At 39.7% G+C, this 24906-nt stretch overlaps 1 protein-coding gene across 5 annotated transcripts in view; it reads right to left on the minus strand.

The window, feature by feature from the left end:
- ptpn11b (protein tyrosine phosphatase non-receptor type 11b) overlaps positions 1 to 24906 on the minus strand; it is a 122209-nt gene that overhangs the window by 36095 nt on the left and 61208 nt on the right. For all 5 annotated transcript variants that reach the window (XM_034173350.1, XM_034173354.1, XM_034173349.1 and 2 more), the window contains exon 3: positions 12358 to 12552. In XM_034173350.1, the coding sequence (XP_034029241.1) occupies positions 12358 to 12552 (195 nt within the window). The remainder of the gene's footprint in view (positions 1 to 12357; positions 12553 to 24906) is intronic.

Here is a 24906-nt window from a genome sequence, read left to right on the forward strand (position 1 = left end):
CAGTCTGAAACTAGATTGTGTTTCAAGGTAGACAAATTACAGAGACAACTCAAATCAAATCAATTTTATTTATATAGCGCCAAATCACAACAAACAGTTGCCCCAAGTCGCCTTATATTGTAAGGCAAGGCCATACAATAATTATGGAAAAACCCCAACGGTCAAAATGACCCCCTGTGAGCAAGCACTTGACAACAGTGGGAAGGAAAAACTCCCTTTTAACAGGAAGAAACCACCAGCAGAACCAGGCTCAGGGAGGGGCAGTCTTCTGCTGGGACTGGTTGGGGCTGAGGGAGAGAACCAGGAAAAAGACATGCTGTGGAGGGGAGCAGAGATCAATCACTTATGATTAAATGCAGAGTGGTGCATACAGAGCAAAAAGAGAAAGACACTCAGTGCATCATGGGAACCCCCCAGCAGTCTAAGTCTATAGCAGCATAACTAAGGGATGGTTCAGGGTCACCTGATCCAGCCCTAACTATAAGCTTTAGCAAAAAGGAAAGTTTTAAGCCTAATCTTAAAAGTAGAGAGGGTGTCTGGCTCCCTGATCTGAATTGGGAGCTGGTTCCAGAGGAGAGGAGCCTGAAAGCTAAAGGCTCTGCCTCCCATTCTACTCTTATAAACCCTAGGAACTACAAGTAAGCCTGCAGTCTGAGAGCGAAGCGCTCTAATGGGGTGATATGGTACTATGAGGTCCCTAAGATAAGATGGGACCTGATTATTCAAAACGTTATAAGTAAGAAGAAGAATTTTAAATTCTATTCTAGAATTAACAGGAAGCCAATGAAGAGAGGCCAATATGGGTGAGATATGCTCTCTCCTTCTAGTCCCTGTTAGCACTCTAGCTGCAGCATTTTGAATTAACTGAAGGATTTCAGGGAACTTTTAGGACAACCTGATAATAATGAATTACAATAGTCCAGCCTAGAGAAAATAAATGCATAAATTAGTTTTTCAGCATCACTCTGAGACAAGACCTTTCTAATTTTAGAGATATTGCGCAAATGCAAAAAAAGCAGTCCTACATATTTGTTTAATATGCGCATTGAATGACATATCCTGATCAAAAATTACTCCAAGATTTCTCACAGTATTACTAGAGGTCAGGGTAATGCCATCCAGAGTAAGGATCTGGTTAGACACCAGTTTTATCTGAATTTAAAAGCAGGAAATTAGAGGTCATCCATGTCTTTATGTCTGTAAGACAATCCTGCAGTTTAGCTAATTGGTGTGTGTCCTCTGGCTTCATGGATAGATAAAGCTGGGTATCATCTGCGTAACAATGAAAATTTAAGCAATGCCGTCTAATAATACTGCCTAAGGGAAACATGTATAAAGTGAATAAAATTGGTTCTAGCACAGAACCTTGTGGAACTCCATAAATAACCTTAGTCTGTGAAGAAGATTCCCCATTTACATGAACAAATTGTAATCTATTAGACAAATATGATTCAAACCACCGCAGCGCAGTGCTTTTAATACCTATGACATGCTCTAATCTCTGTAATAAAATTTTATGGTCAACAGTATCAAAAGCAGCACTGAGGTCTAACAGAACAAGCACAGAGATGAGTCCACTGTCTGAGGCCATAAGAAGATCATTTGTAACCTTCACTAATGCTGTTTCCGTACTATGATTTCTAAAACCTGACTGAAACTCTTCAAATAGACCATTCCTCTGCAGATGATCAGTTAGCTGTTTTACAACTACCCTTTCAAGAATTTTTGAGAGAAAAGGAAGGTTGGAGATTGGCCTATAATTAGCTAAGATAGCTGGGTCAAGTGATGGCTTTTTAAGTAATGGTTTAATTACTGCCACCTTAAAAACCTGTGGTACATAGCCAACTAATAAAGATAGATTGATCATATTTAAGATCAAAGCATTAATTAATGGTAGGGCTTCCTTGAGCAGCCTGGTAGGAATGGGGTCTAATAAACATGTTGATGGTTTGGAGGAAGTAACTAATGAAAATAACTCGGAACAATCAGAGAGAAAGAGTCTAACCAAATACTGGCATCACTGAAAGCAGCCAAAGATAACGATATGTCTTTGGGATGGTTATGAGTAATTTTTTCTCTCTAATAGTTAAAATTTTATTAGCAAAGAAATTCATGAAGTCATTACTAGTTAAAGTTAAAGGAATACTTGGCCCAATAGAGCTCTGACTCTTTGTCAGCCTGGCTACAGTGCTGAAAAGAAACCTGGGGTTGTTCTTATTTTCTTCAATTAGTGATGAGTAGTAAGATGTCCTAGCTTTACGGAGAGCTTTTTTATAGAGCAACAGACTCTTTTTCCAGGCTAAATGAAGATCTTCTAAATTAGTGAGACGCCATTTCCTCTCCAACTTACGGGTTATCTGCTTTAAGCTGCGAGTTTGTGAGTTATACCACAGAGTCAGGCACTTCTGATTTAAAGCTCTCTTTTTCAGAGGAGCTACAGCATCCAAAGTTGTCTTCAATGAGGATGTAAAACTATTGACGAGATACTCTATCTCACTTACAGAGTTGAGGTAGCTACTCTGCACTGTGTTGGTATATGGCATTACAGAACATAAAGAAGGAATCATATCCTTAAACCTAGTTACAGCGCTTTCCAAAAGACTTCTACTGTAATGAAACTTATTCCCCACTGCTGGGTAGTCCATTAAAGTAAATGTAAATGTTATTAAGAAATGATCAGACAGAAGGGAGTTTTCAGGGAATACTGTTAAGTCTTCAATTTCCATACCATAAGTCAGAACAAGATCTAAGATATGATGAAAGTGGTGGGTGGACTCATTTACTTTTTGAGCAAAGCCAATAGAGTCTAATAATAGATTAAATGCAGTGTTGAGGCTGTCATTCTCAGCATCTGTGTGGATATTAAAATCACCCACTATAATTATCTTATCTGAGCTAAGCACTAAGTCAGACAAAAGGTCTGAAAATTCACAGACAAACTCACAGTAACGACCAGGTGGACGATAGATAATAACAAATAAAACTGGTTTTTGGGACTTCCAATTTGGATGGACAAGACTAAGAGTCAAGCTTTCAAATGAATTAAAGCTCTGTCTGGGTTTTTGATTAATTAATAAGCTGGAATGGAAGATTGCTGCTAATCCTCCGCCTCGGCCCGTGCTACGAGCATTCTGGCAGTTAGTGTGACTTGGGGGTGTTGACTCATTTAAACTAACATATTCATCCTGCTGTAACCAGGTTTCTGTAAGGCAGAATAAATCAATATGTTGATCAATTATTATATCATTTACTAACAGGGACTTAGAAGAGAGAGACCTAATGTTTAATAGACCACATTTAACTGTTTTAGTCTGTGGTGCAGTTGAAGGTGCTATATTATTTTTTCTTTTTGAATTTTTATGCTTAAATAGATTTTTGCTGGTTCTTGGTGGTCTGGGAGCAGGCACCGTCTCTACGGGGATGGGGTAATGAGGGGATGGCAGGGGGAGAGAAGCTGCAGAGAGGTGTGTAAGACTACAACTCTGCTTCCTGGTCCCAACCCTGGATAGTCACGATTTGGAGGATTTAAGAAAATTGGCCAGATTTCTAGAAATGAGAGCTGCTCCATCCAAAGTGGGATGGATGCCGTCTCTCCTAACAAGACCAGGTTTTCCCCAGAAGCTTTGCCAATTATCTATGAAGCCCACCTCAAGTGTGAGAAGAAGTTGAGACAGAACAGAACAAAGTGTTGGAGCGAGGCGGAGGATGAGCAATGCATCTCCCGCTGACAGATAAAAAGATCTCTGTTGTAGCTTTAGTGTTCAGCAGAAGGTGTATTTCTGCATGTGCAGCTGAGCTGTGACTCCTACTCAAGAATGAAGGCGCCAGCTACACTGCTGCAGCTTTAATTGCAGAATGAAAGATCAAAATACTGCAACTTTGTGTTTTTTTTTTCCTTCCTGTGTGGTAAGCAAACATGTAGGAGGCTCGAACAACAGACCAATGTAGAATGGAAAAACCTCATTTACCAAAACAGCAGATCACATCTTCTTAGACCCAAACTGAAACAGAGGTACGTACATCAGTGTGTGGAGGTGTGTAGAAACACACAGAACATGTACACAACTGGCTCAGAGGGAGAAGCCACCAAACGGATTTTAAAATAAAATAAAATGATGATAGGAGCATTTTCATTTACGCATGCAATTCTGTATAATTAAACGAATTCTCCTTTTAGAGACAGTCCGTAGGTGTGCGTTGATGTGTACATAGGCCAGCCTGTCTGTATATACTCTGTTTGGATGGGCAACAAACAAACACCAGAACCACCCACATTTTGTTTGGAGACACATTTGGGGGTTTTGTCACCATTTATACACAAGGATGTGAAGTGCGTCTGCAGGTGTGCACGTACTGCATGAGCGATAACGCACTGGACCTATGTGTAGTAGTTTGTTTGTTACATTGTTAATGTGCTGATGACTAACAGCTTCATTCATATACGGCGTTTTTATACAGTTTACCAGCTGGTGAGAGCTCAGGAGAACATTTCATCTCATTCATTACACATTAAAAATGTGTGAATTAAATATCAAATTGCAACATCTTGATTAGTCGGATCATTCTGGATCAGTACGCAATTATTGCATTGTGTTGTGGAATCTGGAACTAGGTAAAATCTGAGTCATGATGTGAATCACATATCTTTTATTTTGAGTCCTTGTCGACCCTTGGCGGACATCAGAAATCTGTGATTGCTCTTGTTATTAATGCATTTAAATTTTTCTTGAGTATATTAGTAGAGGCAAGCTTCTAGCTCTCACTGCGGTATTGTATCACTTCCTGTTCCAGAGCACAGCGGTGTTTTGCTGTATCTGTTAGCTGTTTAATCTGCGCAGTTAGATTGATCTCGTTAACTAGATAACGATTTGTCTCACAGTGTAATCTTCACGTGCCTTAACTAAAGCACTCCCTCTGCTGAATCACCTCTAAATTATTTACACATTATTCACTTTGTGTGTTTTTAGGAATCCGCTAGCTTAGCGCAGCTACTAGCTCTTACCGATTTAGCAGGGTGGCTTCTCCTGTCTCTCCTGCACTTTTCTGCTCTGGGTGTGAAATGTTTAGTTATTCCTCGGCCTCCTTTAGCAGTAATGGTACTTGTAATAAGTGTAGCTTATTCGTAGCTTTGGAGGCCAGGCTGGGCGAATTGGAGACTCGGCTCTGCACCGTGGAAAATTTTACAGCTAGCCAGGCCCCTGTAGTCGGTGCAGACCAAGGTAGCTTAGCCGCCGTTAGTTCCCTTCCAGCAGATCCCGAGCAGCCGGGAAAGCAGGCCGACTGGGTGACTGTGAGAAATGTGAAATTAGCGACACCAGCAACCATAGTCAATTGTCTTCCGGGGGCCAGAGCAGGCGACATTGAAGGAAATTTGAAACTGCTGGCTAAGGCTAAGCGTAAATTTGGTAAGATTGTAATTCACGTCGTCAGTAATGACACCCGGTTACGCCAATCAGAGGTCACTAAAATTAACATTGAATCGTGTGTAACTTTGCAAAAACAATGTCGGACTCTGTAGCTTTCTCTGGGCCCCTCCCCAATCGGACCAGGAGTGACATGTTTAGCCGCATGTTCTCCTTGAATTGCTGGCTGTCTGAGTGGTGTCCAAAAAATGAGGTGGGCTTCATAGATAATTGGCAAAGCTTCTGGGGAAAACCTGGTCTTGTTAGGAGAGACGGCATCCATCCCACTTTGGATGGAGCAGCTCTCATTTCTAGAAATCTGGCCAATTTTCTTAAATCCTCCAAACCGTGACTATCCAGGGTTGGGACCAGGAAGCAGAGTTGTACTCTTACACACCTCTCTGCAGCTTCTCTCCCCCTGCCATCCCCTAATTACCCCATCCCTGTAGAGACGGTGCCTGCTCCCAGACCACCAACAACCAGTAAAAATCTATTTAAGCATAAAAATTCAAAAAGAAAAAATAATATAGCACCTTCAACTGCACCACAGACTAAAACAGTTAAATGTGGTCTATTAAACATTAGGTCTCTCTCTTCTAAGTCCCTGTTAGTAAATGATATAATAATTGATCAACATATTGATTTATTCTGCCTTACAGAAACCTGGTTACAGCAGGATGAATATGTTAGTTTAAATGAGTCAACACCCCCGAGTCACACTAACTGTCAGAACGCTCGTAGCACGGGCCGAGGCGGAGGATTAGCAGCAATCTTCCATTCCAGTTTATTAATTAATCAAAAACCCAGACAGAGCTTTAATTCATTTGAAAGCTTGACTCTTAGTCTTGTCCATCCAAATTGGAAGTCCCAAAAACCAGTTTTATTTGTTATTATCTATCGTCCACCTGGTCGTTACTGTGAGTTTCTCTGTGAATTTTCAGACCTTTTGTTTGACTTAGTGCTTAGCTGAGATAAGATAATTATAGTGAGCTATTTTAACATCCACACAGATGCTGAGAATGACAGCCTCAACACTGCATTTAATCTATTATTAGACTCAACTGGCTTTGCTCAAAATGTAAATGAGTCCACCCACCACTTTCATCATATCTTAGATCTTGTTCTGACTTATGGTATGGAAATTGAAGACTTAACAGTATTTCCTGAAAACTCCCTTCAGTCTGATCATTTCTTAATAACATTTACATTTACTCTGATAGACTACCCAGCAGTGGGGAATAAGTTTCATTACACTAGAAGTCTTTCAGAAAGCGCTGTAACTAGGTTTAAGGATATGATTCCTTCTTTATGTTCTCTAATGCCATATACCAACACAGTGCAGAGTAGCTACCTAAACTCTGTAAGTGAGATAGAGCATCTCGTCAATAGTTTTACATCCTCATTGAAGACAACTTTGGATGCTGTAGCTCCTCTGAAAAAGAGAGCTTTAAATCAGAAGTGCCTGACTCCGTGGTATAACTCACAAACTCGGAGTTTACAGCAGATAACCCGTAAGTTGGAGAGGAAATGGCGTCTCACTAATTTAGAAGATCTTCACTTAGCCTGGAAAAAGAGTCTGTTGCTCTATAAAAAAGCCCTCCGTAAAGCTAGGACATCTTACTACTCATCACTAATTGAAGAAAATAAGAACAACCCCAGGTTTCTTTTCAGCACTGTAGCCAGGCTGACAAAGAGTCAGAGCTCTATTGAGCCAAGTATTCCATTAACTTTAACTAGTAATGACTTCATGAATTTCTTTGCTAATAAAATTTTAACTATTAGAGAAAAAATTACTCATAACCATCCCAAAGATGTATCGTTATCTTTGACTGCTTTCAGTGATGCCGGTATTTGGTTAGACTCTTTCTCTCCGATTGTTCTGAGTTATTTTCATTAGTTACTTCCTCCAAACCATCACCATGTCTATTAGACCCCATTCCTACCAGGCTGCTCAAGGAAGCCCTACCATTAATTAATGCTTCGATCTTAAATATGATCAATCTATCTTTATTAGTTGGCTATGTACCACAGGCTTTTAAGGTGGCAGTAATTAAACCATTACTTAAAAAGCCATCACTTGACCCAGCTATCTTAGCTAATTATAGGCCAATCTCCAACCTTCCTTTTCTCTCAAAAATTCTTGAAAGGGTAGTTGTAAAACAGCTAACTGATCATCTGCAGAGGAATGGTCTATTTGAAGAGTTTCAGTCAGGTTTTAGAATTCATCATAGTACAGAAACAGCATTAGTGAAGGTTACAAATGATCTTATGGCCTCAGACAGTGGACTCATCTCTGTGCTTGTTCTGTTAGACTTCAGTGCTGCTTTTGAGATTAGAGCATGCTATAGGTATTAAAGGCACTGCGCTGCGGTGGTTTGAATCATATTTATCTAATAGATTACAATTTGTTCATGTAAATCAATCAATCAATCAATCAATCAACTTTTTTCTTATATAGCGCCAAATCACAACAAACAGTTGCCCCAAGGCGCTCCACATTGCAAGGCAAGGCCATACAATAATTATGAAAAACCCCAACGGTCAAAACGACCCCCTATGAGCAAGCACTTGGCCACAGTGGGAAGGAAAAACTCCCTTTTAACAGGAAGAAACCTCCAGCAGAACCAGGCTCAGGGAGGGGCAGTCTTCTGCTGAGACTGGTTGGGGCTGAGGGAAAGAACCAGGAAAAAGAGATCGATCACTAATGATTAAATGCAGAGTGATGCATACGGAGCAAAAAGAGAAAGAAACAGTGCATCATGGGAACCCCCCCACAGTCTACGTCTAAAGCAACATAACCAAGGGATGGTCCAGGGTCACCCGATCCAGCCCTAACTATAAGCCTTAGCGAAAAGGAAAGTTTTAAGCCTAATCTTAAAAGTAGAGAGGGTATCTGTCTCCCTGATCTGAATTGGGAGCTGGTTCCACAGGAGAGGAGCCTGAAAGCTGAAGGCTCTGCCTCCCATTCTACTCTTACAAACCCTAGGAACTACAAGTAAGCCCGCAGTCTGAGAGCGAAGCGCTCTAATGGGGTAATATGGTACTACGAGGTCCCTAAGATAAGATGGGACCTGATTATTCAAAACCTTATAAGTAAGAAGAAGAATTTTAAATTCTATTCTAGCATTAACAGGAAGCCAATGAAGGGAGGCCAACACGGGTGAGATATGCTCTCTCCTGCTAGTCCCCGTCAGTACTCTAGCTGCAGCATTCTGAACCAACTGAAGGCTTTTTAGGGAACTTTTAGGACAACCTGATAATAATGAATTACAATAGTCCAGCCTAGAGGAAATAAATGCATGAATTAGTTTTTCAGCATCACTCTGAGACAAGACCTTTCTGATTTTAGAGATATTGCGTAAATGCAAAAAGGCAGTCCTACATATTTGTTTAATATGCGCTTTGAATGACATATCCTGATCAAAAATAACTCCAAGATTTCTCACAGTATTACTAGAGATCAGGGAAATGCCATCCAGAGTAACGATCTGGTTAGACACCATGCTTCTAAGATTTGTGGGGCCAAGTACAATAACTTCAGTTTTATCTGAGTTTAAAAGCAGGAAATTAGAGGTCATCCATGTCTTTATGTCTGTAAGACAATCCTGCAGTTTAGCTAATTGGTGTGTATTCTCTGGCTTCATGGATAGATAAAGCTGGGTATCATCTGCGTAACAATGAAAATTTAAGCAATACCGTCTAATAATACTGCCCAAGGGAAGCATGTATAAAGTGAATAAAATTGGTCCTAGCACAGAACCTTGTGGAACTCCATAATTAACTTTAGTCTGTGAAGAAGATTCCCCATTTACATGAACAAACTGTAATCTATTAGACAAATATGATTCAAACCACCGCAGCGCAATGCCTTTAATACCTATGACATGCTCTAATCTCTGTAATAAAATTTTATGGTCAACAGTATCAAAAGCAGCACTGAGGTCCAACAGAACAAGCACAGAGATAAGTCCACTGTCCGAAGCCATAAGAAGATCATTTGTAACCTTCACTAATGCTGTTTCTGTACTATGATGAATTCTAAAACCTGACTGAAACTCTTCAAATAGACCATTCCTCTGCAGGTGATCAGTTAGCTGTTTTACAACTACCCTCTCAAGAATCTTTGAGAGAAAAGGAAGGTTGGAGATTGGCCTATAATTAGCTAAGATAGCTGGGTCAAGTGATGGCTTTTTAAGTAATGGTTTAATTACTGCCACCTTAAAGGCCTGTGGTACATAACCAACTAACAAAGATAGATTGATCATATTTAAGATTGAAGCATTAAATAATGGTAGGACTTCCTTGAGCAGCCTGGCAGGAATGGGGTCTAATAAGCATGTTGATGGTTTGGATGAAGTAACTAATGAAAATAACTCAGACAGAACAATCGGAGAGAAAGAGTCTAACCAAATACCGGCATAACTGAAAGCAGCCAAAGATAACGATACATCTTTGGGATGGTTATGAGTAATTTTTTCTCTAATAGTCAAAATTTTGTTAGCAAAGAAAGTCATGAAGTCATTACTAGTTAAAGTTAATGGAATACTCAGCTCAATAGAGCTCTGACTCTTTGTCAGCCTGGCTACAGTGCTGAAAAGAAACCTGGGGTTGTTCTTATTTTCTTCAATTAGTGATGAGTAGAAAGATGTCCTAGCTTCACGAAGGGCTTTCTTATAGAGCAACAAACTCTTTCCAGGCTAAGTGAAGATCTTCTAAATTAGTGAGACGCCATTTCCTCTCCAACTTACGGGTTATCTGCTTTAAGCTACGAGTTTGTGAGTTATACCACGGAGTCAGACACTTCTGATTTAAAGCTCTCTTTTTCAGAGGAGCTACAGCATCCAAAGTTGTCTTCAATGAGGATGTAAAACTATTGACAAGATACTCTAACTCCCTTACAGAGTTTAGGTAGCTACTCTGCTCTATGTTGGTATATGACATTAGAGAACATAAAGAAGGAATCATATCCTTAAACCTAGTTACAGCGCTTTCTGAAAGACTTCTAGTGTAATGAAACTTATTCCCCACTGCAGGGTAGTCCATCAGGGTAAATGTAAATGTTATTAAAAAATGATCAGACAAAAGGGAGTTTTCAGGGAATACTGTTAAGTCTTCTATTTCCATACCATAAGTCAGAACAAGATCTAAAATATGATTAAAGTGGTGGGTGGACTCATTTACTTTTTGAGCAAAGCCGATAGAGTCTAATAATAGATTAAATGCAGTGTTGAGGCTGTCATTCTCAGCATCTGTGTGGATGTTAAAATCGCCCACTATAATTATCTTATATTATAGTTAGGTTAATTATGGAGTTCCACAAGGTTCTGTGCTAGGACCAATTTTATTCACTTTATACATGTTTCCCTTAGGCAGTATTATTAGACGGCATTGCTTAAATTTTCATTGTTACGCAGATGATACCCAGCTTTATCTATCCATGAAGCCAGAGGACACACACCAATTAGCTAAACTGCAGGATTGTCTTACAGACATAAAGACATGGATGACCTCTAATTTCCTGCTTTTAAACTCAGATAAAACTGAAGTTATTGTATTTGGCCCCACAAATCTTAGAAACATGGTGTCTAACCAGATCCTTACTCTGGATGGCATTACCCTGACCTCTAGTAATACTGTGAGAAATCTTGGAGTCATTTTTGATCAGGATATGTCATTCAATGTGCATATTAAACAAATATGTAGGACTGCTTTTTTGCATTTGCGCAATATCTCTAAAATTAGAAAGATCTTGTCTCAGAGTGATGCTGAAAAACTAATTCATGCATTTATTTCCTCTAGGCTGGACTATTGTAATTCATTATTATCAGGTTGTCCTAAAAGTTCCCTGAAAAGCCTTCAGTTAATTCAAAATGCTGCAGCTAGAGTACTGACAGGGACTAGAAGGAGAGAGCATATCTCACCCATATTGGCTTCTCTTCATTGGGTCCCTGTTAATTCCAGAATAGAATTTAAAATTATTCTTCTTACTTATAAGGTTTTGCATAATCAGGTCCCATCTTATCTTAGGGACCTCATAGTACCATATCACCCCAATAGAGCGCTTCACTCTCAGACTGCAGGCTTATTTGTAGTTCCTAGGGTTTGTAAGAGTAGAATGGGAGGCAGAGCCTTCGGCTTTCAGGCTCCTCTCCTGTGGAACCAGCTCCCAATTCAGATCAGGGAGACAGACACCCTCTCTACTTTTAAGATTAGGCTTAAAACTTTCCTTTTTGCTAAAGCTTATAGTTAGGGCTGGATCAGGTGACCCTGAACCATCCCTTAGTTATGCTGCTATAGACTTAGACTGCTGGGGGGTTCCCATGATGCACTGAGTGTTTCTTTCTCTTTTTGCTCTGTATGCACCACTCTGCATTTAATCATTAGTGATTGATCTCTGCTCCCTTCCACAGCATGTCTTTTTCCTGGTTCTCTCCCTCAGCCCCAACCAGTCCCAGCAGAAGACTGCCCCTCCCTGAGCCTGGTTCTGCTGGAGGTTTCTTCCTGTTAAAAGGGAGTTTTCCTTCCCAGTGTCGCCAAGTGCTTGCTCACAGGGGGTCGTTTTGACCGTTGGGGTTTTTCTGTAATTATTGTATGGCCTTGCCTTACAATATAAAGCGCCTTGGGGCAACTGTTTGTTGTGATTTGGCGCTATATGAATAAAATTGATTTGATATTATAAAATGTAGCCTTCATGGGAATTATTTGTATCTCAAATCAGCTTCAATAAATTACACAAATTAAATATTTTGGACCTGTGCTTAAGACTCTGAGGGTGGAAGATTCTCTCAAGGCATTTTCAGGAAACTTCTCCTTTGGTGTGATGGTACAGCTAATAATTTAAATATCTGTTTTTTATTACCTTTAATTAAAAAAAAAAAAAAGAAGAGAACTACATCAAGCTCATGTTACACTGGTTGTCTGTAAAATCCGTGCCCAATGGCACACGTGCATGCACCTCTCGGAGGTGGGATCTTTGCAGTTGAGTGGGTACTTTAGCTCAATGACATGGCCGTTCTTCTCACGCAGGAGATCCTGTTGCTCGGTGTAATACTGCACCAGCTCGGCAAGAGTAGCAAACTTCTCTCCTCCATACAGGTCGTAGTAATCACCAGAGTTCTGGATTTTAATGTGTGTCACCTCATCATTCCTCCTGAACAGAAGAGCAAAAAAGGATCCAGCCAGTGGGTTATGAAACTTGGTTCAAACACTGGAATAAGAACTCCAGAAATCTTTGTGACGATGCAGATGTGGAATTACGTTCATCATTATGAGATGGAATTTGTTAAAAATGTGTCAATAGCTCAAACTAATGTGCATATCTTAATTAAACATTAGAGTATGTTTGCTGCATGACTGACTGTCTAATGTTACAATATCCAAATCAGGATTGTTGACCAAATTTGAATTTTTGTGCACTAACTAGTGCTGCATGGAAATAAGCACTCTGTGTTTATTGTATTTCCTTCTTGTACTGTGGAGACACACACACACACACACACACACACACACACACACACACACACACACACACACACGTCAACTATCGTACACTCAAGAGTCAAAGATTTGACATTTTCATGCATATCTGCACCCAGAGCGCAAGCATGTGATAAAATCTCCAAAACAAGAAATTTTCTCATATTGAGAATTTAAGTCTTATTTTTATATAAAAGCATTGGCAGACTGAGCCTTTAGAAGTTCAGTCTACATGCAACTTCAAGCACACCTGTTCCTAATTGCCATCATGCATGTAAGGATAAGATTCTCTCCAACAATTCCACGTATATTTTGTAAGCAAAACAAATTTATTGTTTTGGTCATTTGATTGTTCATATTCACCAAATTTTAAACAATTTATCACAAAATGCAAGTTAGCAGGGGTGGTGGCCAAGTGGTTAATGCACTTGGTTTCAGTGCAGAAGGTTCCAGGTTCAAATCCCACCCCTGCCACATTTCTCCATGTAATGTGGAGTTGCGTCAGGAAGGGCATCCGGCGTAAAACCTGTGCCACTTCAACATGCAGATCCACCTTGGATTTGCCGTGGCGACCCCGAGTGCAAACAAGGGAGCAGTTGAAGGGACTTACTTTTTATCACAAAATGTAAGTCGCAAATTGTGAATATCATTCATGATATATTTTCTTTCAGTTAAAGCAATTTACGGATTTCAGTTTACAGATCAATTACTTCAGGAACTCTTGATCGCAGACCCTATCACCGTCACTACACCCGGTGAGGCGGGGAGGCGAGCCTCAAGCGGGCACACGCATCTGGTGTCAAGCGACCGGCCTTACTCCGGGGACAGTGGCAGGTGGGAAGTTTGACTGGGGCAGTACACCTGTCAAACGGTAACACAGGTCTTCTAAGGCAAACTAAGTTTGGACAGAAACCTCCCGTGGAGCAGAAGGGCAAAACCTCGCTTGATCTTGATTTTCAGTATGAATACAGACCGTGAAACCGGGGCCTCACAATCCTTCTGGCTATCTGGATATTATTTAAGCAGGAGGTGCCAGAAAGGTTACCACAGGGATAACTGGCTTGTGGCGGCCAAGTGTTCACAGCGACGCCACTTTTTGATCCTTCAATGTTGACTCTTGCTATCATCATGACCAACCATTAGATTATTCACCCATTCATAGGAAACATGAAAGATTCCAACGCTCAAGCAAATATGCAGCACACATTTAGGTCGACTGCAGAATTGCCTTGACAAATCCGGCCAAAGGTCAGTCAACTGGGAAAGATCAAGGTCACTGAGGTTAAACTGACTGATTAATTTGGACTGTTGTAGCCTTACAGACTTCAAAAGTGATGAGTACTAATGCCTAGTAAATTAAATACAACAGCTAATAAGTAGAATTCATCTTTTTTTTTCAAAACAAAAACAAGACTGACACAACTGATCATTCAAAGCAAATTGATTTCCATTTTTTTTAAGTCTGAATATTTTTGACTCCTCTTAGTAAAACAAAAACCTCAAACAACACACCATTATTTTCACACCATGTACATTTGGAGTAATGCTGTGTCATGACTTCAGAACAGTCACACGGCCGAGCTCACAGATCGACACGCCACAAAACATTTGGCACTACTTTACATATTCAAAGTCCTTCAACTGCTTTGAATAGATAACAGACAAATTTGAACACATAGATACTAGCATGTACAGTATGCACACTCACACAAATGCCTCAGCACTCTATGAGGCATCTGCCTGGAAACAAGACGACAACCAGACATGAATACACAGCTCAACTGGGAAATGTACTTATTTTTCCATTTTCCATCTGTGGTGACATGTTACTTTAGCAGAAGTAAATAAAACACCCCACAGAATGCATCAACACAAACACTGAATTTTTCAGGGACTGCGTGAGGGTTCACCAGGCCTGTTATTTCAATATGATCAGCAGGATGTCCAGCTTTTGCCGCAAACTGATTATTGTTTAATGGTCATATCAAATGGCACAAATCCTATTTTCCCACCATTACATTTCTCGTCCTCGTGAACTTCACATTATTTCTTTCATTCCATCTGTCCACTCATCACACTGAAAACCATCCTCTCTTTTCTATTTATTTATCCCATATCCGTCCATCTATCCCTCTCCTATCTCTCTTTCCTTCCATCCCTCTCCCCAGTGTTTCCTGGTAATTGTTTTATGATCCTATTAGCAACTCTTGGCGGGGTGCCACAGATCTGCAGCTTTGTTAAAGGCCCTTCCTCAGCTGTCAGGCCAAAGCCCCTTTTTCCTCTTCCAGTTTAACGCCATTAACTCTGGAATGAGTCGAACACATTCCCATTACAATTCATTCACTTCACTGCTTTACTTCCATCAAACATGGACATTTACTATGTGGCCGTATTACTAAATGACGGCCCTACTGCGTGACAACGACTCTGACCGACAACTGTTTACTCGGTATAATCAAAAAATGAGTGTGGTCAGATGAAGACTGATGAGTTTATAAATCTGTATCATTCTCCATTATCCTTTGACCTTATGTGCATTGACATGGCCACGTGAGGAGAAGCATAAATGTGCATAGTGTCCAGTGATGCCGGTAACGCGTTACTCTGACCACTTTTTTTAGTAACAAGTAATGTAACGCGTTAATCTTTCCAAATCAGTAATCAGAATAACGTTACTTCTCCAAGTCACTGTGCGTTACTGTTATTTTTGCATTGTGGGTCGATAGCAGCATTAAACTTGGTCTGTGGGCACGGGGTCGGGGTTCGACTGAACTGCCCACTTTAAGCGAGCTGTGAGCTTTTCATCCGCGGTTTTCTGCAGCAGCTACGACTCATCCTCATGTCTTAAAGCGCGGTGACAACAGCACACCTACACTGAGCTTTACAAAGACATTTTAATGTTTTTTTCTCCTTTATTTAGAATTCTGAGCTGAGCCGCTCTGTATCTGCTCATTAAAAACAGCTCACTCAAATGCACCTAAACTCTCTAAGGACCACATGATATGAAAATGCAATAAAATATTCTTACCTGTAAATCTGGTCATGTTTTCTGCATAAATAAATGTTATCCATTCTTTGTGCTCAAACGCCAAAACAGGGGCGAATCCAGATGGAATGGGGGCATGGGGCAGGGATATGCCCCCCCACAACACCCCTAGATTAAAGGTCCAGTTTTGAAGCCTTTTTTACTACAACTACTAATACTACTTATAGTAAGAATAATTTTGACAAGTAAAATGTTTAGAGAGAATTTAAATGTTAGAAAGAATTTAATAGTTACATTTCTAAACAATGTACACTCAACAAAAATATAAACGCAACACTTTTGGTTTTGCTCCCATTTTGTATGAGATGAACTCAAAGATCTAAAACTTTTTCCACATACACAATATCACCATTTCCCTCAAATATTGTTGACAAACCAGTCTAAATCTGTGATAGTGAGCACTTCTTTGCTGAGATAATCCATCCCACCTCACAGGTGTGCCATATCAAGATGCTGATTAGACACGATGATTAGTGCACAGGTGTGCCTTGGACTGCCCACAATAAAAGGCCACTCTGAAAAGTGCAGTTTTGTTTTATTGGGGGGGGCGGGGGGGGGGGGGGATACCAGTAAGTATCTGGTGTGACCACCATTCAATTGTGGCCTGTGGAATGTTGGTCCACTCCTCTTCAGTGGCTGTGCGAAGTTGCTGGATATTGGCAGGAACTGGTACACGCTGTCGTATACGCCGGTCCAGAGCATCCCAAACATGCTCAATGGGTGACATGTCCGGTGAGTATGCCGGCCATGCAAGAACTGGGACATTTTCAGCTTCCAAGAATTGTGTACAGATCCTTGCAACATGGGGCCGTGCATTATCCTGCTGCAACATGAGGTGATGTTCTTGGATGTATGGCACAACAATGGGCCTCAGGATCTCGTCACGGTATCTCTGTGCATTCAAAATGCCATCAATAAAATGCACCTGTGTTCTTCGTCCATAACAGATGCCTGCCCATACCATAACCCCACCGCCACCATGGGCCACTCGATCCACAACACTGACATCAGAAAACCGCTCACCCACATGACGCCACACACGCTGTCTGCCATCTGCCCTGAACAGTGTGAACCGGGATTCATCCGTGAAGAGAACACCTCTCCAACGTGCCAAACGCCAGCGAATGTGAGCATTTGCCCACTCAAGTCGGTTACGACGACGAACTGGAGTCAGGTCGAGACCCCGATGAGGACGACGAGCATGCAGATGAGCTTCCCTGAGATGGTTTCTGACAGTTTGTGCAGAAATTCTTTGGTTATGCAAACCGATTGTTTCAGCAGCTGTCCAAGTGGTTGGTCTCAGACGATCTTGGAGGTGAACATGCTGGATGTGGAGGTCCTGGGCTGGTGTGGTTACACGTGGTCTGCGGTTATGTGGCTGGTTGGATGTACTGCCAAATTCTCTGAAACGCCTTTGGAGACGACTTATGGTAGAGAAATGAACATTCAATACACGAGCAACAGCTCTGGTTGACATTCCTGCTGTCAGCATGCCAATTGCACGCTCCCTCAAATCTTGCGTCATCTGTGGCATTGTGCTGTGTGATAAAACTGCACCTTTCAGAGTGGCCTTTTATTGTGGGCAGTCTAAGGCACACCTGTGCGCTAATCATGGTGTCTAATCAGCATCTTGATATGGCACACCTGTGAGGTGGGATGGATTATCTCAGCAAAGGAGAAGTGCTCACTATCACAGATTTAGACTGGTTTGTGAACAATATTTGAGGGAAATGGTGATATTGTGTATGTGGAAAAAGTTTTAGATCTTTGAGTTCATCTCATACAAAATGGGAGCAAAACCAAAAGTGTTGCGTTTATATTTTTGTTGAGTGTATGTAAGAAATTGCAAGTTTTACTGTTACAGTGCTGTCAACAGTTAAATATGACATCAAGAAAGAGGTCTTTATTTTACTTTTTATAAAACAAGTATTTATTTTCATTGAAGTCAAGAAAGGGTGACTTTAAAGTGAGTTTTGGAAAAACAAGTATTATTGTCATGTTGAGGTGGCAGAGGGTTGTCGACAGCTGGGGAAAGTAACTAGTAATCTAACTTAGTTACTTTTACAATTAAGTAATCAGTAAAGTAACTAAGTTACTTTTTCAAGGAGTAATCAGTAATTGGATTACCTTTTCAAAATAACTGCGGCAACACTGATAGTGTCATACTCTCCTAAATTTCCTTCACAATGCAGTCGTGGTGCAGCTTCGCTAAAATTTCCATAACAATTGTGCATTTTTTGATAAAAACATAGAATTTGGTGCACATATGTACACACACAAGGTATTCCAAATAAAAATGAATATTGAGGTATCATGAAATTTCAATGTCACCCCTGGCAGCCGTTTGTCAAAATGAAAATTGAAAAGCTCTCAAATTGTACTGAAATATATGCCATGTTATTTGTCTGATCATAAAGATTCCAAAAGGGTAGTAATAGTTTGGACTATCTATGACTGGATGTTCTGAATTTATGGGGTAAAAATGACCAAAAAAAAAAAAAAACACAGCTAAAGAAGAAGAAGAAAGAAAAAGATAAGAACTCCTTTGTCCCTCAGTCCATCCGACTGTACAACTCCTCACTCGGCGGGGGGAGTAACAGGAAGACAGAGGTCAGGAATGAGAATGAGGCGAACAGTAGCAGCTGTAAACCAGTATTGATCAGTATGTCGGGTTGTGTATTTGTAATATATTTGTATTTGCAAACTGTTTTCTTTTTTCACTTTTGATACTCTGTGCTTCTTACCCTGTATGCTGCTATACAATGCTGCTGGAACCTCAGTTTCCATGAGGGGGTCTTCCCAAGTGATCAGTAAATTTCTATCTAATCTAATCTAAGAAAAGTCAATTTCAGTTTGTAAAGGGGTGAAACGTGAAGGGTTTTAAAAAAGGTTTACTTCACACTGTCATGTTTAGTTATCACGTTACAGGGTAACATGTCATATGCCACAGAATCCAATAGACGCTGACCTTGTTTGAGCTTTCCAAGCGTTCAACACAGTCAAAACAATTCCATTTATTAAATTAGCTCAACCAATAATATGTATCACTTTTTTTTTTTAAACCAAAATTGGAGCAACTTTAACTTTTGACCCCTGTACAAACTGAAATTGACCATCACCATTTTTGTTGTTTTTACCCCATAACATTCAGTCACAGATAATCCAAACTATACATTATTGGAATCTTTATGATCAGACAAATAATATGATACATTTTTACATTTTCACCCCTGTGTAATTCTTCATCGACACCCCATCTGTGATTATAGGTAAGCTCCAGGATGCCTCCACATCTGAAAATAAACGTGCAAAATTTGGTGCTTTTATGACAAAATGAACAATAAGTTAGCTCTGCTGCCCCACTATCTCAGGCGTAACGCTACTAATTTATCAGTTGGCATCATATTATAATTTAGCAGGGGTGGTGACCAAGTGGTTAGTGCACTTGATTTCAGTGCAGAAGTCTCCCGGTTCCTGCCATGTTTCCCCATCTACAGTAGAGTTCAGAATAATAGTAGTGCTATGTGACCAAAAAGATTAATCCAGGTTTTGAGTATATTTCTTATCGTTACATGGGAAACAAGGTACCAGTAGATTCTCACAAATCCAACAAGGCCAAGCATTCATGATATGCACACTCTTAAGGCTATGAAATTGGGCTATTAGTAAAAAAAAAAAAAAAAAAAAAAAAAAAAAAAAAGTAGAAAAGGGGGTGTTCACAATAATAGTAGCATCTGCTGTTGACGCTACAAACTCAAAACTTATGTTCAAACAGCTTTTTTAGCAATCCTGTGAATCACTAAACTAGTATTTAGTTGTATAACCACAGTTTTTCATGATTTCGTCACATCTGCGAGGCATTAATTTTGTTGGTTTGGAACCAAGATTTTGTTTGTTTACTAGTGTGCTTGGGGTCATTGTCTTGTTGAAACACCCATTTCAAGGGCATGTCCTCTTCAACATAAGGCAACATGACCTCTTCAAGTATTTTGACATATCCAAACTGATCCATGATACTTGGTATGCGATATATAGGCCCAACACCATAGTAGGAGAAACATGCCCATATCATGATGCTTGCACCACCATGCTTCACTGTCTTCACTGTGAACTGTGGCTTGAATTCAGAGTTTGGGGGTCGTCTCACAAACTGTCTGCGGCCTTTGGACCCAAAAAGAACAATTTTACTCTCATCAGTCCACAAAATATTCCTCCATTTCTCTTTAAGCCAGTTGATGTGTTCTTTGGCAAATTGTAACCTCTTCTGCACGTCTTTTATTTAACGAGGGACTTTGCGGGGGATTCTTGCAAATAAATTAGCTTCACACAGGTGTCTTCTAACTGTCACAGCACTTACAGGTAACTCCAGACTGTCTTTGATCATCCTGGAGCTGATCAATGGGTGAGCCTTTGCCATTCTGGTTATTCTTCTATCCATTTTGATGGTTGTTTTCCGTTTTCTTCTCTTTTCTTACGTCTCTGTTTTTTTGTCCATTTTAAAGCATTGGAGATCACTGTAGATGAACAGCCTATAATTTTTTGCACATGCGTACAAGTGGGTGATTCTTAGACTATGGGCACTTTTATGTCCCTTGATCATATTTTATGAAAAAAGAAAAAAGGGGAAATTTCACACTTATAGTTATCTTTACAATGAAAGTGTTTTAAGAAATTTGTCCTAGTAATCTATGATGACTTTTTCACCTTTTTTCAGCATCATTATATGCAAATATTGCCGTTTTGTGCTTGTCCCACACCCAGACTAATGATCTTCAATGATAAAAATGAATAGTAAACAAACATTTTTTCTAATGTTTTAAAATATCTCTGAATAAAATATCAGTAAAATAATCAAAACATAATTGGGGTATTCAATGTCATACAACTGTTGTGATTTTTTTTAAATGAAATGTAGTTGTCCCACACTATTGCCGTAATTTCCACCACAACAATAATGTCCCTTTAAAAAGTTTGTATGAAAGGTTGTGTGGGTAGTTTCTATGGCGATAAACAGTGACATCAGAGCACATGTATATAGCACCAAATCACAACAAACAGTTGCCCCAAGGTGCTTTATATTGTAAGGCAATGGTGTGGTGGAAATTACATTAACAAGGCCAATAGTGCCCATAGTTAAAGAATCACCCAAGTATTCCCCTCTCCAATCATCTTTTTAATCAAACTACACTGTTCTTCTGAACAATGTCTTGAAGGTCTCTTTTTCCTCAGGCTTTCAAAGAGAAAAGCATGTTCAACAGGTGCTGGCTTCATCCTTAAATAGGGGACACCTGATTCACACCTGTTTGTTCCACAAAATTGACGAACTCACTGACTGAATGCCACACTACTATTATTCTGAACACTACTGTATCTATCCTATGTAAAGAATGTTTTTTTTTTGGGGGGGGGGGGGGGTAAAATAAGTCACCCAGCAAGCTCACATTGGCTTGATTTTTAGCTTCATTTTTTTGCACACCACAAGCAAATCCATCTGTATTTATGGTCTATAATGCCCACAATGTTTACAGAAACTCAAACAAAGTGGGGTCAAATAGAGGACAAGAATCTCTAGACATGAAGAAATCTTTCAAAGGATGATAAACATAATGGCTGACAAGGAGCTTGTTTGTTTCTTAGAAATGAGGTTACTGGTCAAACCTTTAACATTTATGTCTGTTACAAAGGGTAGACTTGTAGAAAATCTGCATTTTATTTAACGCTATTTAACTTTTATTTTGTTTCTTTTTACTAAGCTGTTGTATCAGTGAGTTACAAGTCACACCTGTTTAAAAATGCCTCTGAAAGAGTGAGTGTACTTTTTGCATTTATTATTTTATTATCACAGTTTATTTTGTTTAGTGCTTTGATTCCACACACAAACAACAACAAAAACCATGTGATTAATACAACTGCACTGAAACACCATTTCAATGGACTGTAAATCACAGAATCAAAATCACAGAAATTTATACAAGTACAGCATGTTCAGGCTAGTTTGATATATTTTACAAAATTAGTTTGTGATGATATGCCCTGTAAAATTCTCTGTTAAGACGGCACTCAAAATTCTTCCACAGGTTCTTTTAAGTGCAAGAAAATTGAGGAAATTTGACCAGACTCTTCTGCATGTACAATTAAATTTGAAGTATGTCAAACGTCTGCCTTCAGCTTTGTCCTCCACAGACAAAACTCAGATTTAATTACATTTTCAAGGCCACCAAAAGGTTGTAATTAGAGGTAGACTGCAGCCTTCAGACACTTTTGAGCAGCAGCTCTGTCCAGCCTCTCTGGGCTTCTTTTCTCTTTCTGTATCTGGAAAGACACGAGGTGGTTGAGATAAGAGGCAGAAAGGCAGGAAAAGGAAGATAGGACAGAGAAGGACAACAGGCTGCCTCAGCGTCCATTATAATCTCAACATTCAGAGTGATTGTCCTGCTCATAATGGCCTTGGTAAGATGAAACTTGACTAATTACACTCCAGCTGCTGTGATAAGGCATTGTGTGTGCGCAAGTTTGCAGGAAGAGACGGTAAGTTGATACGATAAACTAGCCAAGGAAAATTTCTGTAGCTATAATGAAGTAATAATGTTTAAAACATTTCCATATTTTCCGAGTTTTATTATTAGGCCCAATGAAAAAGAAAGGAGGAAAGGAAGAAAAATACACACCAGCCAGTGGCCAAAGAGAAGAAAAAAAAATTACATTATAGAAGCAGTGTGCTTATAGAATTCTTTTGCAGGGTCGCCATAACTGACATAACATGGATCGGCATGTTGATTTGGTATTTTTTATTTCCTAACAACTCCAGATGTGGCACAGGTAGTCTTGAACTAGGAACATAAGACAGTAAAGTCTTTTACATTATAATCCTTCATTTTTCACACAATCCATAAAAAACATACCAATTTCTATTAGTCTCAAACTGGTGCTGTGTTGACTGTGTTTTGTATTTTACCAAATTACAAATGACTGAGTCAGAAAAAAGTAGCCAGATGAATATGGATTTTGGGGACTGATACAGAAAGGAATATTAGGAAGTAAATAAATAAATAAACTTATGATACTGATATACACGTAAGAAATGGCAATGATTAATAACATTTCATTATCAAACTCTCATGATAAAGATATGTAATTGCAACTTGATGTTTTGCAGTTTAAATATGAACTTTTGGATAAATAAAGTTCATATAAATATGTAAAACAGCATCACTCAACTTCTCTGTGTCGTATCACTCAGCATTTGCATAAAAGACTCCTAGTCTATTTTAGCCCCACCTATGTGGCGACCATTTGTTTCTGTAAAATGCCCACGCTGATTGAAAATGACTGGCAGTAGGTCGCTTTGCTGCCACCTCTTGTAGCTAATGTGACAAGGGGGTGATGGAGGTCCCAACCACGCTTGACAGCAATATCAATGCAGTTGAGTCACCCTCTGCTACGTAATGACACCATTTCCAAAAGCCAAAGTGTGTTTCCTGCATTATTTATTAAAAATAATGAAAAATAAAAGTTGTCATATCTGAAAAAATAACACCAATACAAATATGGATAAAACATGATTTAAACCTTTTTTAAAATCATGTTTCTCATGCTTTTTCCTTACCACTGTTGCTCTGGGGGTTGGTAAGGTTAGACCTTACCTGTGTGAAGCGCCTTGAGGCAACTCTGTTGTGATTTGGCGCTATATAAATAAAAATAAATTGAAATTGAAACCATGCACTTGAAAATGGCACATTGCTATTTACAGGGCAGACCCAAGTGAGATGTTTCTCATGAGAAAATGGATCTGCACACAAACTGTTAAAGTGTACAAGTGGATCACTTAAAGGACCAGCTGCCAAAGCTCCCTGAGGTGAAGCAGTGGCATGCCTCATTCATGCACCATCTCCATCCTGTCTGACGCAGACAGACAATTAAGATTTTCTTTTATTTCATTGTTAATTTTAGCTGCTTTGTACTACGATGCAATAAGGAGCATCCCAGTGTGTTAGCTGAAAGTATGTGCTTTGCAAACTCACCTATGTCAGGCGTATCTGAAAACTGCACCATGCAAATAGCCCAAAAACATTTTGGTGGTTGATGGCACAACTGTTTTCTGCTACCTCATGATAGCAATGCAGTAACGCTGCACGTAACCACATCTCATTTTAAACCAGACGCTCCCATGGACAACATTTATGCTGAATGTGAGAATGAAAACTGCTGTGGTTGGAAACTTACAATGACACTTGTGGTGCATTGTGTGATGCTTGTCACAGGAAGAAAGACAGGGCCCTTAATATGCCATGCCTCCACCCACTACAAAATTTAATGTGGTTATGTATTATTAAATTTAATGTAGTAATGTAGTTAATGTAGTTTTAGCAAATCGCAACATTTATAGACATCAATATGTTCAAACTTTTTCATAGGATTTTGTTTAAATACTGTCTGCAATGAAATAGAAGTCAAAGTAAATGTAAGGATCACTTTTTCCCCCTTTTCATTTTCCATACTGTCACAACTTTTTCTGATTTGTGGTTGTATGATGAAATATTTCTGTACTTAAAACAGGTCTTTTCAACAATGCCTCATGCAGAAAACTCACTGAATGAATTATTGTGTGTGAAAAACGAAAGAAAGTAGACATGTACACACACACACACACACTGGGCTGATGGTTACAGCAACAAAAGCATGTTTACATAAGAATACCAAATAAAATATGAATATCATGGTGCACATCTGTCCTGTAGAGTAGAGCCCTGCATAGGATGAATTTCTTTGTCCTGCTCCCGCCGCATCCACTGAAATTCGGACCATTACCACCTGCACCTGCAACGTGTGTGTTCGACTGCCGCCCGTTTCCGCAATGTGTATTTTCAGTCCCACCTGCACCTGTGAAATGCTGAGAATTTATGCCCGCACAGTGATAGACATGCATTGATTTTGTGTGTCTCCTCCCATCCCACGGGAGGAAATGCATCATTTAGGCTATTA

Source organism: Thalassophryne amazonica, chromosome 6, assembly GCF_902500255.1.
Source record: "Thalassophryne amazonica chromosome 6, fThaAma1.1, whole genome shotgun sequence".
Taxonomy (NCBI): domain Eukaryota; kingdom Metazoa; phylum Chordata; class Actinopteri; order Batrachoidiformes; family Batrachoididae; genus Thalassophryne; species Thalassophryne amazonica.